Source organism: Lontra canadensis, unplaced genomic scaffold, assembly GCF_010015895.1.
Source record: "Lontra canadensis isolate GAN:19392208 unplaced genomic scaffold, GSC_riverotter_1.0 scaffold37, whole genome shotgun sequence".
Lineage (NCBI taxonomy): Eukaryota > Metazoa > Chordata > Mammalia > Carnivora > Mustelidae > Lontra > Lontra canadensis.
In genome coordinates, this window is record NW_022631031.1 from 16,984,471 (window position 1) to 16,997,902 (window position 13,432).

Here is a 13,432-nt window from a genome sequence, read left to right on the forward strand (position 1 = left end):
AAATACTTTTTTATCGTTTTGTTAAGACCCACCCAACATTTTTGTTCTGGTGGCCACGCTGGTGAATGCGAGCTCTGTAAATCATTTCATAAAACTCAAAACCTCTTGATAAAAAAGGGGGGGGGTGAGAGGAGGATTCAAACCTGTAAAGAAGTGTGAATTAATTACATGTTCCAAAAAAAAAAAAAATCAGCAAGTATCTACTGAGCAAACAAAATGTCAGCTATGAGTGAGAAGTGGAGGAATAATGTAGAGGCAGGATGTCCAAGTAGAACAAGGAAGGCATTCTTCCATCCTGTGCAGAGACCCCCAGTGTCCTGTGTCTCAAGCTCTGAACTGTTCATTCAGCAGTTCAGGGAAAGGGGCCATGTACCAAGCATCTTGTTGCATGGATAAAAATGGTTTCTGCCCTGAAGCAGCAGCATGGTGGACAATTGTGACCTAATGTGACTAGTACTCTGCTGGGGGAAATCATAGGTGTAGAAGGCTTCCTGGAGGAGAGGACTGGATGAGCCCTGAAAGCTATGTAGGAGACTGGGTGAAAGGTACATCCTCCAGGCAGAGATCTGTTGCCATCAGAAGCATCTAAAAGTAGCCAGGAGCAGCTGCAGGTGAGCAGGAGGGACCTCGGTTGCAGGAAAGATGCACAGAGATGGTAGCTGGGGCCAGACTGGGAAAGACTTGGATGTCAGACCCATCAGACTAAATCAGACTTGTTCCCCGTTTTGGGAGAGAGTACAGTCTAACAAGTTTCACAATTTGGAACATGTAAATACTTGGAGAGCAGGCAGAGGAGTAATTAAGATAATTAAGATAAATTACAAAATAGGAACTATGAAAAAAATCTATTAGTGGAATTATTTCCCCTATAAAAAAGTGGAAGAGTTCACAAAAGGTAATCAAAGAGAGGGTAAAGAGAGGGAGCACTACAATAACAATACAGTTTTACTAATCGTCTATTTAGTAACCTGAAAGGCAGCTTCTAAAAGTGTCTAATTAAGCAGTTGACTTCTAATTTTTGGATATAATTTTTGGATATAAAAACTAGAGACAATTAAGCATATTGGATAATGACCTTTCATAATTTTATGACCTTTGATCCTTTACAAAAGGCTTATCCTCTGCTCACCATAAATTTACTGAACATGTACTATGTGTAAAATACAATAATCTCTCTGTCCTATTGGGTGATATTAATATCATTGTATAAATGAAGAAACAGGCTCAGAAAGGTTAATTTTTCCAGGATCACAGAGTTGATAAATGTCAGAGTTACCAACTGCAACCCTTACCCTCCTACCATGATCCTCCAGTAGACTTTCTCACCCTTTGATTCATCAGGACTAGCTCTGTTTTTTGGCTTTCTCCTCTTTATCATTTCTATTAGTGACTTTATTTTTTTTAATATTTTATTTATTTATTAGAGAGAGAGAGAAAGAGAGAGAAAGTAGGCGCAGAGAGAGATTAAGAGAGAGAGAAAAGCAGACTCTCCCCTGACCAGGGAGCCCCATGCGGGCCTCAAACCCAGTACCCTAGAATCATGAGCTGACTGCAGACACTTAATTGACTGAGCCACCCAGGCGCCCCATTATCAGTGACTTTAAAGTAGAAAGCTAAAGTAGTGGTTTTTAGGTTGGCGTATTACACAAAGCTGGAATGGTTACATTAGTCATTTCTTGCAGAATCCTGAGTCAAAGAGAATCTGAGTGAGCTTGATTGACAGGCGAAACTAACGCAATGAGAATTTCACAAGGATGAGTCAGTTCCTCAAATATAGAAGGATTGGGACTTGAAAATAGGTCATTTGCAGAATAGTTTGAGTGTCCTGAACTCAGTCAATGCCAGTGGTATTGGGATCCAGGGCCCACTGGCTGACAGACATGTCCTGTGGAGGGAAATCAGAAAGTTAACCCATTTTTGAAAGGACCTTTTGGGCCTAGAAAGGAGAGCCCTAAGAGGGATATTATTCATCTTAAATATTTCAAGAACGACTTTACATATATAGGATGTATAGGAAGTATATATAGAATAGTATAGGAAGGTATTGAAGTGTATTTGTATCACTGCAGAAGAAAAACTGATGTTAGAGAAGGGGCTTTGATGGGTCTGTTTCAGCTCATTCTAAGAGAAAATGTCCTCGAAGTTAAACCCTCCAGCTGTGGACCAAATGACTGCCAAACTGGTGGATCTCTGTCCCCAGAAGTGTTCCTGTAGAAGCAGCCTGACTATCTGGAAAGGACGTTTTCGTTGATTCCCACTCTAGATGGGAACTTGGATTCCACACCTTCCTTCTGCGGTCCCATCACAGCATCTCATACCACCTGTATCCCAGTACGCATGTCACTTGTTAATTGTTTGCTTGTGGAATTGAGGGGAGGCAGATTCCTGAAATGTCTCTAATGTTGAACTAATGGAAGTTTTCCTTTGATTTTAAGGAAAGAGTGAAATTCACGAAACCCTGAATCAGTGCCTCTTTTCTGACAGCTTAGGGCTTTCTCCATTACTGTCTTTGTTTTTGGTGTTTTGGCCTCTGAGATTGCAGTCCTGACTCTGGTCAAGAAGCAAGTAAAAGTAAGAGTCAGCATCCAGGAAATGAGGAAATTGCTTTGCTAAGCTTTAGCTGTGACTGTCAAGGGTAAAGGAGTATTGTTGGAGCAGAGCAGGGAGGTGTTTTTTCTCTAGTTTCTCCTAAACTGGCATATGTAATATGCATTAATTCCAAGGTCTAACGATGAACTTGGATCCCCTGTACTAAATATGTTACCTAATGGGCTGGATAGTGATATAGATGCCTATATCCATGGCTAAAATTGCCTTTGAATTTTAGCAGAAATGGCATAAGAGTCTGAGAAATAAATCTTTCCATATATTTTTTAGAAATAAACCTGCTTTTTAATTTTGACAGCTGAACTTTTTTTGTAGGCTAAGCACAGACCAAGTGCTTAATGAATCTGACCCACGGTATTACTGAAAACCTGACCACCATTCCACATTCTAATTTGTCTTAAAAAATTAAAACCTTCAGGATCACATCAATTATTGACATGCCGATTGAACCTTACTATTAAAGAACATTGTATACTTTTTTTAATCCTCACCCCTTAAACCATCTCCTTAAAGGAGATGTCTTAAAGCCCCTTTTTGCTCTGATACCTAAGAATGAACATTATTAATTGTTGGACCCATATGGTTTACTCAGGTAGGAGTGAATGTCAGCTGCATTAGAGAGGAGTGTTGGTGGATAAATGGCTAGACAAAGATCAACACTAACATCGTCAGATTTGATTTGGAGGGGCAAGGACAATTATATTAGCAAAATGTTACTTTCATAATGGTACTGGGAAAAAAAAAAGAGGTTAACAACTAATAAGAAATGTGAATTGTGGCACTTAAAAAAAATCAACTTTATTAGTTCAGTGAGTTTTGATCATTATGTTCACCTATGTCACCACCACAATCAAGATCCAGCACTTCTAGTGCCCCAGAAAGTTCCTTTATACCCCTCTACTGTTCATCAACCACTCTCCACCCCCATCCTGGGCTCTGGTTCCAGGCAACCACTATCTGCTTTCCATCCCTATCGGTGAGTTTTTATGGTGTATTTTTAACATCTTAGGAGGTATCCAATGGTAGATCTTTCTACATGAAAGTAAAGGAGTTGATGTTTCATATCTCCTCTTTGTCTTTTGAATAAAGAGAGAAAATTCGTCACTTAGTTATAGCCATTTACTTAGACACCGAATAACATAGTCACTGAATGGTACCAGTGCAGTTTGCTACTAGTTATTCTAGACTTTGTTATTTTAAAACTGAACCTATAGTCTCTGTAGGCTGAGAAACTATTTCTATGGTACATTGTATCATAAACTACACCTGTAGTGGACTGATAGTACCTACAACCAGCAGATGCAGCAGAACTAATATACCGGCCTCGTGAAATTTTAGATACTTTTCTCATTTGCGTATTATATTTTAGGTTACTTTCCCCTGGATGCCTGCATTTGTTCATTACGTATGAGATTTATAGGCCCATGATTCTCAAGCAACATGCTACCACACAAACCACTGTTCCTCAAATCCCGCATGCGTGTTCCACCAATCATAATTAATGGGCAACATTTATTGTTTCTATGCTTGCATATAAGGTATTTTATTAACATGGCTGTCAGACTCAACCAACTGAGTCCTGTGGCATGGTGATTTACCTTGCTGAAAGACAGGAGAAAGTGATCAGGATGGTAATGAAAGAGCAGATGTTTATTGGAAAGAGGTTTGACTTTTCATCTTGAGTCCATGAGAGCAAGGTTGAGTGAAAGAAAGAGCAAGTGAGCCATGTGTGATAACCATGCATCCCATCGGCACGGTGATGGTGCACATCAACGATTTAAGGCTCTCAAATGTCCAATCATGGTCTTTAGTATTCAAAAGTTCTTCCATGAACAAAAAAATTTAGTAACCTTTGATATAGGGAGATTCATGAATGCTGTCAAGATCTTAGGTTCTGTGGTGGTCATTTCATTGGAATATTCTTAAGATAGGACTCTCATGTTTCATCCTTCTACTAGGGTCAGTGTTGTATGGAAGAGAGATCTGAATAAGTGAATTTGACCTCTCTTACTAGTTTTGACTATCTTACCTTTTGATCCTCTAATTGCAGTTTGGAATTTATCCTCAAGGCATTTAAAAGAGGGAAAAGAGCTTGATGAATGCAGATCTTGAAATGTTATATGCTATAGTGCAAGAGTGAAAAAAAAACCAAATGTCCCACTTTATGGGAATATTGCCCCGATGAAATACGAATTATATGGAAATTAAAAATGATAAGTACAGACCATAAAATGTTTATGGAACAATGTTAAGAGAAACAAGAAAAATTGAAGAATGGTGACTCACTATGATTATCGTTTCATAAAAGTAAGTTAGATTGATGGGATTACAGGGGCCTTCCTTTAGAGCTTTCTTAATATTGTTCATGTATTAAGTGATGCATTAAAATACTTTGTAGGTCTACTGCTCTCGAAAACATAGTTTGAATTGAACTTTAGTTACTGAATAAACACATGCTGTTAATTATCCTGATTTGCCTCAACTCATTCAATTGCCCCCTTGCCTTCCATTCTTCATCTGAAGTTAGTAGGAAGTTGCATATGGTGCAGGCAGAAATCTGGTCATATGCATATAGAAAGTCTATGATGAATAGATAGGCTTCATACATAAAACTTTAAAACAGTTGTACCAGTAATTAGGTGGAACAGCTATAAAAGCAAATTGTTGTAGACTTTTATTTCTATAGAAACTTTATCTCCAGCTATAGAAGACTTCCACCAATGTAGAGCTGGACTTGGTTTTGCATTAGTGGCTTCAGTGGTTGGGATGTGATCCTTAACAGTCTCAGAGCTCGTTGAGTATCTGGTTTCTGAATCTCATTCACCTGAGTATCCCCAATCTCTGTTTTTCTTGCTATAACCAAATTTCTTAGGAAGGTGAGCACAGCACAGAAGAGGCAGCAGTGGCGCTCGGTATCTTGTGGCTTTGGGAGCCATGGAATGGTGAGTCATGTGGGTCCCCGGAGGACACTCATCCAGTGGTTCATTTCACTGCAGGCTTCTGTTTGTAAATTTTCTTAAAGACCCCTTGATTTGATATATTTATTCAATCTGTCGTTGTAGTCTTCTGGTAACATACTTCAGAATAGCCCTTTTCTTTTCTATAAAGCGTGTTCAACCACCAATTTCCTTCTGCTTCTCAGGAATGTTAGAAAACTCAACACTTGGTGAGAAAGCAAAGATTAAAGTGATGGAGTGTTGTAACGAAAATACTCTTTCATGAAAGGAGTCACAAGTTATTAACAGTATCTGATGGGTCTCTGGTTCATTAGAGGTGATTTATGTGTCATCTAAAACATAACCCATTTTTCAAAACCAGCAGGAAAAATTAAAATATAGATGATGTATAAAATTTTTTAAAAATATTATTTTCTTCCAAATCATATTAGTCTCTACCTTATTTTTCTTCAATCTAGAAGGTCTGTCTGATGAGCTTGACTGACTAGACCCTTTCTCCATCTGTGTCATGCCTCCATAACTTATATACTTAATGCCAACTTAATGTCTCCCCATATTTTGTTTTGACAATGGCCAGGAAGTTTGTGATGATCCAGAACTAAGGTAAAAGCAGGATGAAGTTTACAGGAAAGATGAGATGCTATTGCTTATTTTATAAACCACCTGGTTTTGCTGATGGATAGAAATGAATGGGAAGAACCTATGTGGAATGAATATGGATTTTACTGAACCCAGGAAATTTTAGGTTCAGGTTATTGAGTATTTTCCTTTTCAGCAGCAAGGGCTATTCATAGACATGGGGTGACAAACTGGCATCCCAGGGAAAGTTTAAACTGGAGCAGGAATGTGCAGAATAGATTTTTTGCCTCACGTGCATTAAAGTTGTTGTATTTAGAACTGTTCAGTATTTTAAAGAGTAATAGGCTTCTCAGTTGCCACAGGGCCTAAAATGTCACCTCCAGGTATCACTGAACTCTACAGATGTAATTATAGTGCCATCACTAGGGGCCCAATTTTGTTATACATCTGGGCCCCCAAAGGAAATTTCGTATGATTACGATATTTGTCATTTTGAGCCTTCATTTGATGTTTTCTACAGAGTCTGTTTTATCAGTGTATATGTCTGACGTTTATTTGCTATTGTTTTATTTGCTATACACCAATTTTAGTTTCTTCCTACCCCACTCCCCCAAGAGTGGCAAATAGAAAGGGAGTTCCTAAGGCTTCCGTTACTCCCATGTCCAGTGAGCCCACCTATCAAAGTTAGCTTTTCAGTGGTGTTTCATTGATGGTCCGGGGGGTTGGACTGAAGGAGGCCTAGTCCCTTCAGTTGCTGAAAAGACCAGACAGGGCCAGTGTTCCTTGTCTCCTCTTGCCCAGCATGGTTCCCACTCTCCCTCTTGCTGAGCAGAACCACCGGCATGATTCCGTTCAACACTGCCTGCCTAGGCTAGCATCTGGCCTGGGCCTGTGAGGGCCCCTAGCCTGTCTCCTGTCTCCTGTGAGCTGCAGTGACCTTGGAAGGGGATGATTACCACCGTCTGCCCCGGGAGAGCATTTTTCTCAGGTGACCTCATGCAGCTAGCGAATAGGAAGAGTCGAGTCACATATATTTAAATGTGTGCTCAGCTGTGCAGCTGTTTCTCGCTATTTTGTTCTGTTGATCTTTTCCTCCTACTTAAGGAGTTGTTGAAATACATTTCAGGAAGAGGCTTCCAGGCTTTTCCTCTGTGCTCAGAGTGGATAACTGATTCTAGAATGATGACATTGGTCCGCAGAAACCTAGGCTGTCTCTCAGTCCCTTGTCTTTTGATCAGGGAACTTTATACTTCAGTGCCTAACAGAGCGATGGCCTTGCATGGTGTATAAGTCCAGGGGGGCACCCCTCCCATATGGGGTGCCATAATAATTGACTTGGTAGTGGTTAAGTAAAGGATTTGGCCTTTTGTGGCAAATACACCTTGCTTTGGCAAGGTGCGTGCTGGGTGGCTGTGTGAATGGGTGTCCAACCACCACCAGTGCCTGTCCTTGCAGGGAAACCTCTGATACCAAGGCATCTGCTGCTGGTGCTCCACAAATCTCCTAAAACAAATCTCAACCCACTGATCCTTCCATCAGCGTGCACCTGCCCTCACCATTCTGTGTCTAGATGAGTCTCCTTGAATATTCCTCTAGTCCTTTTCTAGGAGCCACTCCTTGGTCTAAACAAAGTCCCTGAGAATTTCATCTCTGAGTACTCCACATGGGTTTATATGTAGGTCTAAACAGTTTTATGAATAACAACTCTCTGTCCTGGAAGTAGGTAAATAGGTGGGTAGTTAAATAGATAGGAATCAAGTAACCTGTTTTTGCTTCAGCCTGTTTCTTAGGTAGTTGAAACCAGTGTTCAGGACCAGAAATTTGATGGGTACTTTTCAAGCGGATTGAATGATAGCACCACCATTTAGCTGCCCACCTAATTCTGACTCAGAGTTCACATGTATTAAAAAATTGCCATGCATCGATAACATACGTTCATTCATTCATTCATTCATTCATAACATTTAATGAGTGCCATATGTACTCTGAACAAGAGAGTAAGGCATCGGTCTAGGCCTCATGGAGCTACAGTCTAGTGGGGGAGACAGGTAGAGAAATAATTACAGTCCCATTAGGTAAGTGCTATAATGGGGGCAGGCTTATTCATAAACCATGAAAGATCAAGTCCAGCAAGGGAATTAAGGGTTTACTAAAGCCAGGCTCCTAAATATCAGTAGAACCAGTCATGGCCTCTGTTGCATGGTTTGGATTGACATGTAGAAATCTGGAAACAACTAGGCTGATTTAGCAAGCAGTGGAGGATTTGTAAATAAAGGCCATGGCTCTCTGCGATTTTTTGATTTTTGAGTGGTAGTCTTTCTCGGTGAAGACATCTATCTGAAGTCAATGAATGCTGACTCTTTTGACTTCTCAATAAGCTCAGTCTTTTCTTTTTTAGCCCAGGAAACAATAACAAATACTGCATTTGGTACAGAACAGTTTCATCTTCAGAAGAAATAAAATTACAAATGAAATATCTTTCATGCTTCTGTAACTTGACCATTCTTAATACCTTAAACTGTTCAGTAAGTTCAATATGGAAATATGGGAAAGAAACACATGGGAAATAATCCTGGAATATCAAATATACAGATTTTGATTGAAACATGTTCTAAGGACAGGTATGGAGAGGATGGGAGTTTGGGGGAAATCAGAGGGGGCTTTGTCTTGGGCCTGCTCCCTTCTGGGAGGAATGAGACTGGACTTTGTCTCACCACATATAGGTGCATTGTGGGCAACTCACATGAAAGCACTTTGGAAACTGTAAAATGTTTGACCAAGGTAAGGTAGGATTTTTACTATAATTTTTAAAAGTTGCCTTATCACCTTAGAAAAGTTAATGTGCCTCAAGAGAGTTAACTCAAGCAACAAAAAAATGTATAGTTTCTGTAATAGCTCTTCCTTGATTATGCAAGGAATCCTCCGACAGCAATGATGGGGTGATTTTAAGATTCAGTTCTGAACTTTTGAGCAATTTGAAATAGAGTACTATGTTGTCTTTTCTTGGTTTAGCAGAGCGTAAGTACATCCACAGGATTTTTATTTATACATAACCTGAAGTTATAAAATTGTTTCTGGTGAAAATTAAAAAAAAAAGCACTGTGCTCTCAAAATTTGGGGAGTCTAGTTATTTATGAGTCTTAAGTTATGGAAGAAGCATCACATTTGTGCTGACAGTGGTTAAGGCATATATTTTCCAGCATTGATAATTGTGAGGGAAACAAACGTAAATGAAAATGACTCTAGTATTTCAAAGTTACCTCCCAAATCATCCAAGCTTGGGATCTTTTATCTGAAGATTATGTGTGTAAATGCATGCATTCATGAACTTACACATATAAAATATATGCCTGTAAGATAAAATCCAATTGAAATCTCCCATTTCACAGATAGTAAAACTGAGGCTCAGAGGGATAAATTATTTACCTCAGATCATTCAACTAGTTAGTGGCAGAGTCAGAACCTAAATTCAGATCTCTTGACTTCTAGTGGAGTGGTTTTCCTACCGTCTAACACGCAGAGGTTCAAGAACTTTTACAAAAAGTGCTACTGAAGTCAGCCTACCACATACTCATGGTGCCTAGGTAGCTCATTGGTTAAGCATCGGACTCTTGGTTTTGGTTCTGGTCATGGTCTCAGGGTTGTGAGATAGATCCCTGTGTTAACTCTGGGCTGGGTGTGGAAAGTGCTTAAAATTCTCTTCCTCTTCCTCTCCCCTGCCCCTCACATGCACTCGCTCTCTCTTTCTCTCTCTCTCTCAAAAAAAAAAAAAAAAAAAGAAGAAGAAGAAGAAGACTACTACATATTCTCTGTTCTGTAATTTTGTCTCAGGTGATATTAAGATCATGTCTTTTTTTTTTTTTTCCTTAAAATTCCATAATATTTAAATATCTATGTTGGAGTTGATACAAGGAACATAGAAAAATGTCTTAGTTGCCAAGCCCAAGTAAGAGAACCTGAGGATCTTTTTCGGGTTCCTCATTTGAAGATGAGCATGAAAATCAATTCAGAAAGTTAGGAAATGAGACTGGGAAGCCAGAAGACTATGTTAATATTATTATTATTTTTTGAAGATAGCTAACGGCAGAATATATTTCAACATACTATATTTATTGTCCACCCCTTGCAGCATCCCCAAAGCCCATTCTTCTCAAAGGTGTTGAGTCTCTAAAGGTTCAGAATTGATCAGCCGTGAAACTGTGACCTAATGTAAACTTGCTAAGAAATAGTATAATAATATCCTTGCCCTGAGGCTAAAACACTCAACTCTAGATTTTCTCTTTTATCCTTGCTCAGACTACAATCATATCTCTTTGTTACTATTTCCTCTTTGCATTATGGTACAACTGACGTTGATAAATAGCTTGGAGAAACTGAATTCAAAAAGAAAAAAGAAAAGCTCTTGTACTGTTGGCTCAAAAATAATGTGTTGTAGAAAGCCCTCTCGTTGGCCTCTCCATTCTTTTTTTTTTCCTTGGGCTGCAGCTGCTGACAGCAGACACACTGAGCTATAATTTGGCCACATTTGGCTCATGTAAATTGTGATAAACAGTGAGCCCATAATATTTATTTTAAAGATTCATTCAGTGAAGGTAAGCATTCTTGACTTGTGTATACATGCAAGTAAATGGGAAGCTGCAGATGCAGAGATCAGCTCTTGATTTCATGCCACATAATTAATACGGCCGCTTGGTGCTCTATTCTTCACAGGTGCATGGGTGTTGGAACCCTTTGAAGAACTGTGTAGCTAATAGCCCATATATAATTCAGAAGAAAAAGTCTTCAATGGAAGACCCCCGGGGGATAAATGGACAGTCTGTAAGTAAACAGAATGTCTATCCTAAGGAAAGAGTTATGACTCTTAAAATCGTAATTACTATTTTTGTTGTAACCTGAGTGTCTGGAAATTCCTCAAAAGCTCTGTACCCATTTTTAATGATTTTAGAAGTTATGAATTAAGTAGTATACTATTTAATCAGCTTAACCTAATTTATTATCTGTCTTAGAGATACCAGTAATCAAAAGTAGAGTTCTGGAAGAAAAATGCCAACCTTTAGTGTGACTTAATTACACCAATATGAATAATGTAGTTTTAAGGCTTACATTTTTCCTTACCTCTGGGAAAACATACATTTGTCTCATAAAACTTGAAATTAATGTCCAAGTTTTGGGATTGCCTTGTGTGTATTTGTTTTATGAATACGTGTGTGTGTGTCCTTTAAGTGTGTGTTCATTGTTAATTTCCCAGTTTGATAAACTCTTGAATGCACTTTAAGTTAAGGAGAACTTTAGGTCTCTTCAATTTTATTTCTTTTGTTTATCCTGTGAGCAGAAGAGAAAGGATTCAGAAATTTTCCTTAGGTTCATATCAGGAAGAAAGCAAGCTTCCTTTGGCTCATAAACAAATATTCCCAACTAGAGGTAACCTTATAAATAAGTTTTGAGGTAATGAATAAGGCAATGGATATTAATTTTTAAAGAGCACACGTCAGTAAGTTAAAGTTGTTATAGAAAATGTCCATAGCAATGTTTGGGGTGGCATTCGTGACTTTGTCTTTTAGGTTCTCTGATCAGATATGATGCTTGTAGACCTGTGGTTTCATAGCTCAGCTCTGTCCACGGTAGAATTATTACAAACCTGAAGTGTGATCTTTAGTAATGCAGTTGTGGTTCCTGTAAATGTGTGTTTTACAAGACCTGTTGGTGTTATGCAATAAGCAGTAATGGCTAATGGATAAGGATTTTAATAACAAAGGGTCAAGTGCCATCAGAGTACTTTTGTAGTCACACTGTATGCAATTACAGGGTGTATTTTTATAGATCTCCTCAGTCATCTTGTGAGGTAATTCACATGAACACTTCGAGATCATTCCATAAGGTATAGCTTTTAGCCTAAACAGGCAGAGGACCTTTAACCCATTTAATTTGTTTGTTTGTTCTTTTAAATTCTTGTAATGTGCCTTGTGCATTTGATTTTATTATTATGTTAAAATATTTTTGTAGTGCTTATGAAATTAATGAAAAATTTAACTTGCTAATAACTTCCTACTTATTGTCCTCTTTCGTGTAACTTTTCTCTTTAGGTTGATGTAAATTGATATGGTGGAAACTCACTAGGAAATTTAACAGTATCTGCAAATAAATGCTGATAGTATTTCTTTTAATATCTTAAATTATGCCAATTCTAATTTAAGAATTAAGATCTGGGACTAAAATTAAAAGAATAGGTAAAGAATATAATGATTAGGGTGGCTCAGTTGGTTAAGCAGCTGCCTTCAGCTCAGGTCATGATCCCAGCGTCCTGGGATTGAGTCCCACATCGGGCTCCTTGCTTGGCAGGGAGCCTGCTTCTCTCTCTGCCTGTGCCTGCCACTCTGTCTGCCTGTGCTCACTCTCGCTCCTCTCTTTCTGACAAATAAATAAATAAATAAAAATCTTAAAAAAAAAAAAGAATATAATGATTAAAGATGTTTTTTGCAAGGGGCACCTGGGTGGCTAAGTCAGTTAAATGTTGGACTCTCGATTTCTGCTCAGGTCATGATCTTTGGGTCCTGAGATGAGCCCTGTCATGGACTTCAAGCTCAGGGTGGAGAGTCCCTCTACCACTGCCCCTTCCCTCTCTGCCCATTCACGCACATTCTCTCTTTAATAAAAAATAATAAATAAAGTGGTTTTTTGCATATCATTAACAGTTGTGCTTACAGGGCAATCTTATTACATATCTTTTTGAGGTTTCTTCCTTTTTGCTATATTAGAGCGAAACAGTTTTGCTCTTGAAAGCTATCTCGTTAGCATGAGGGTAGCAAACTAGGTGGGATTCTCAAGGGCAAGCCACGTGGCACTGGAGAAACGTTTCCTAGCAATTTGACTCCTGCCCATGGCTTCAGTCTTTTCAAAGACCCTGTACAGAGGCTTGGAGTGGGCTCCTGTCCAGGCTCACTTTCTCTCACTCTCAGGCTCTCCCATTTTCTCAGGAGGGTGGCCGTCCTGGGCAGGCTACAGAGGTACACACACCAGAGTTGTGTCTTTCCACAATGTCAGCTTTATTCGGTCATAAAGCCAAGTTAATCACAATTATAAAGCAGGTTCAGGATCCCACACTCAATGACCATGGGTCTCACCATGTGATTCACCTTGGCATCTTACATGGAACACAGAGCAGGACAGAAGACAAGCCACACAACAAACAAGATAACAGAGGGTGCAGGACGTGAGGGAACCAAACCGAAGTCAGGCTGTGGGTTCCCGGTTGAGATAAGTCCTCAGTCTCGTCCAGGTCAGCTCATGGC

At 39.2% G+C, this 13,432-nt stretch overlaps 1 protein-coding gene across 9 annotated transcripts in view; it reads left to right on the forward strand.

The window, feature by feature from the left end:
- EYA1 (EYA transcriptional coactivator and phosphatase 1) overlaps nucleotides 1-13,432 on the forward strand; it is a 353,650-nt gene that overhangs the window by 671 nt on the left and 339,547 nt on the right. For 4 of the 9 annotated variants that reach the window (XM_032869201.1, XM_032869207.1, XM_032869206.1 and 1 more), the window contains exons 1-2: nucleotides 2,276-2,331; nucleotides 10,854-10,961. In XM_032869201.1, the coding sequence (XP_032725092.1) occupies nucleotides 10,929-10,961 (33 nt within the window). In that variant the 5' untranslated portion in view covers nucleotides 2,276-2,331; nucleotides 10,854-10,928. Of the gene's footprint in view, nucleotides 1-430; nucleotides 612-2,275; nucleotides 2,332-3,571; nucleotides 3,584-10,853; nucleotides 10,962-13,432 lie in introns of those variants that run through there. The other 5 variants (XM_032869202.1, XM_032869209.1, XM_032869210.1 and 2 more) reach the window with 3 other exon arrangements.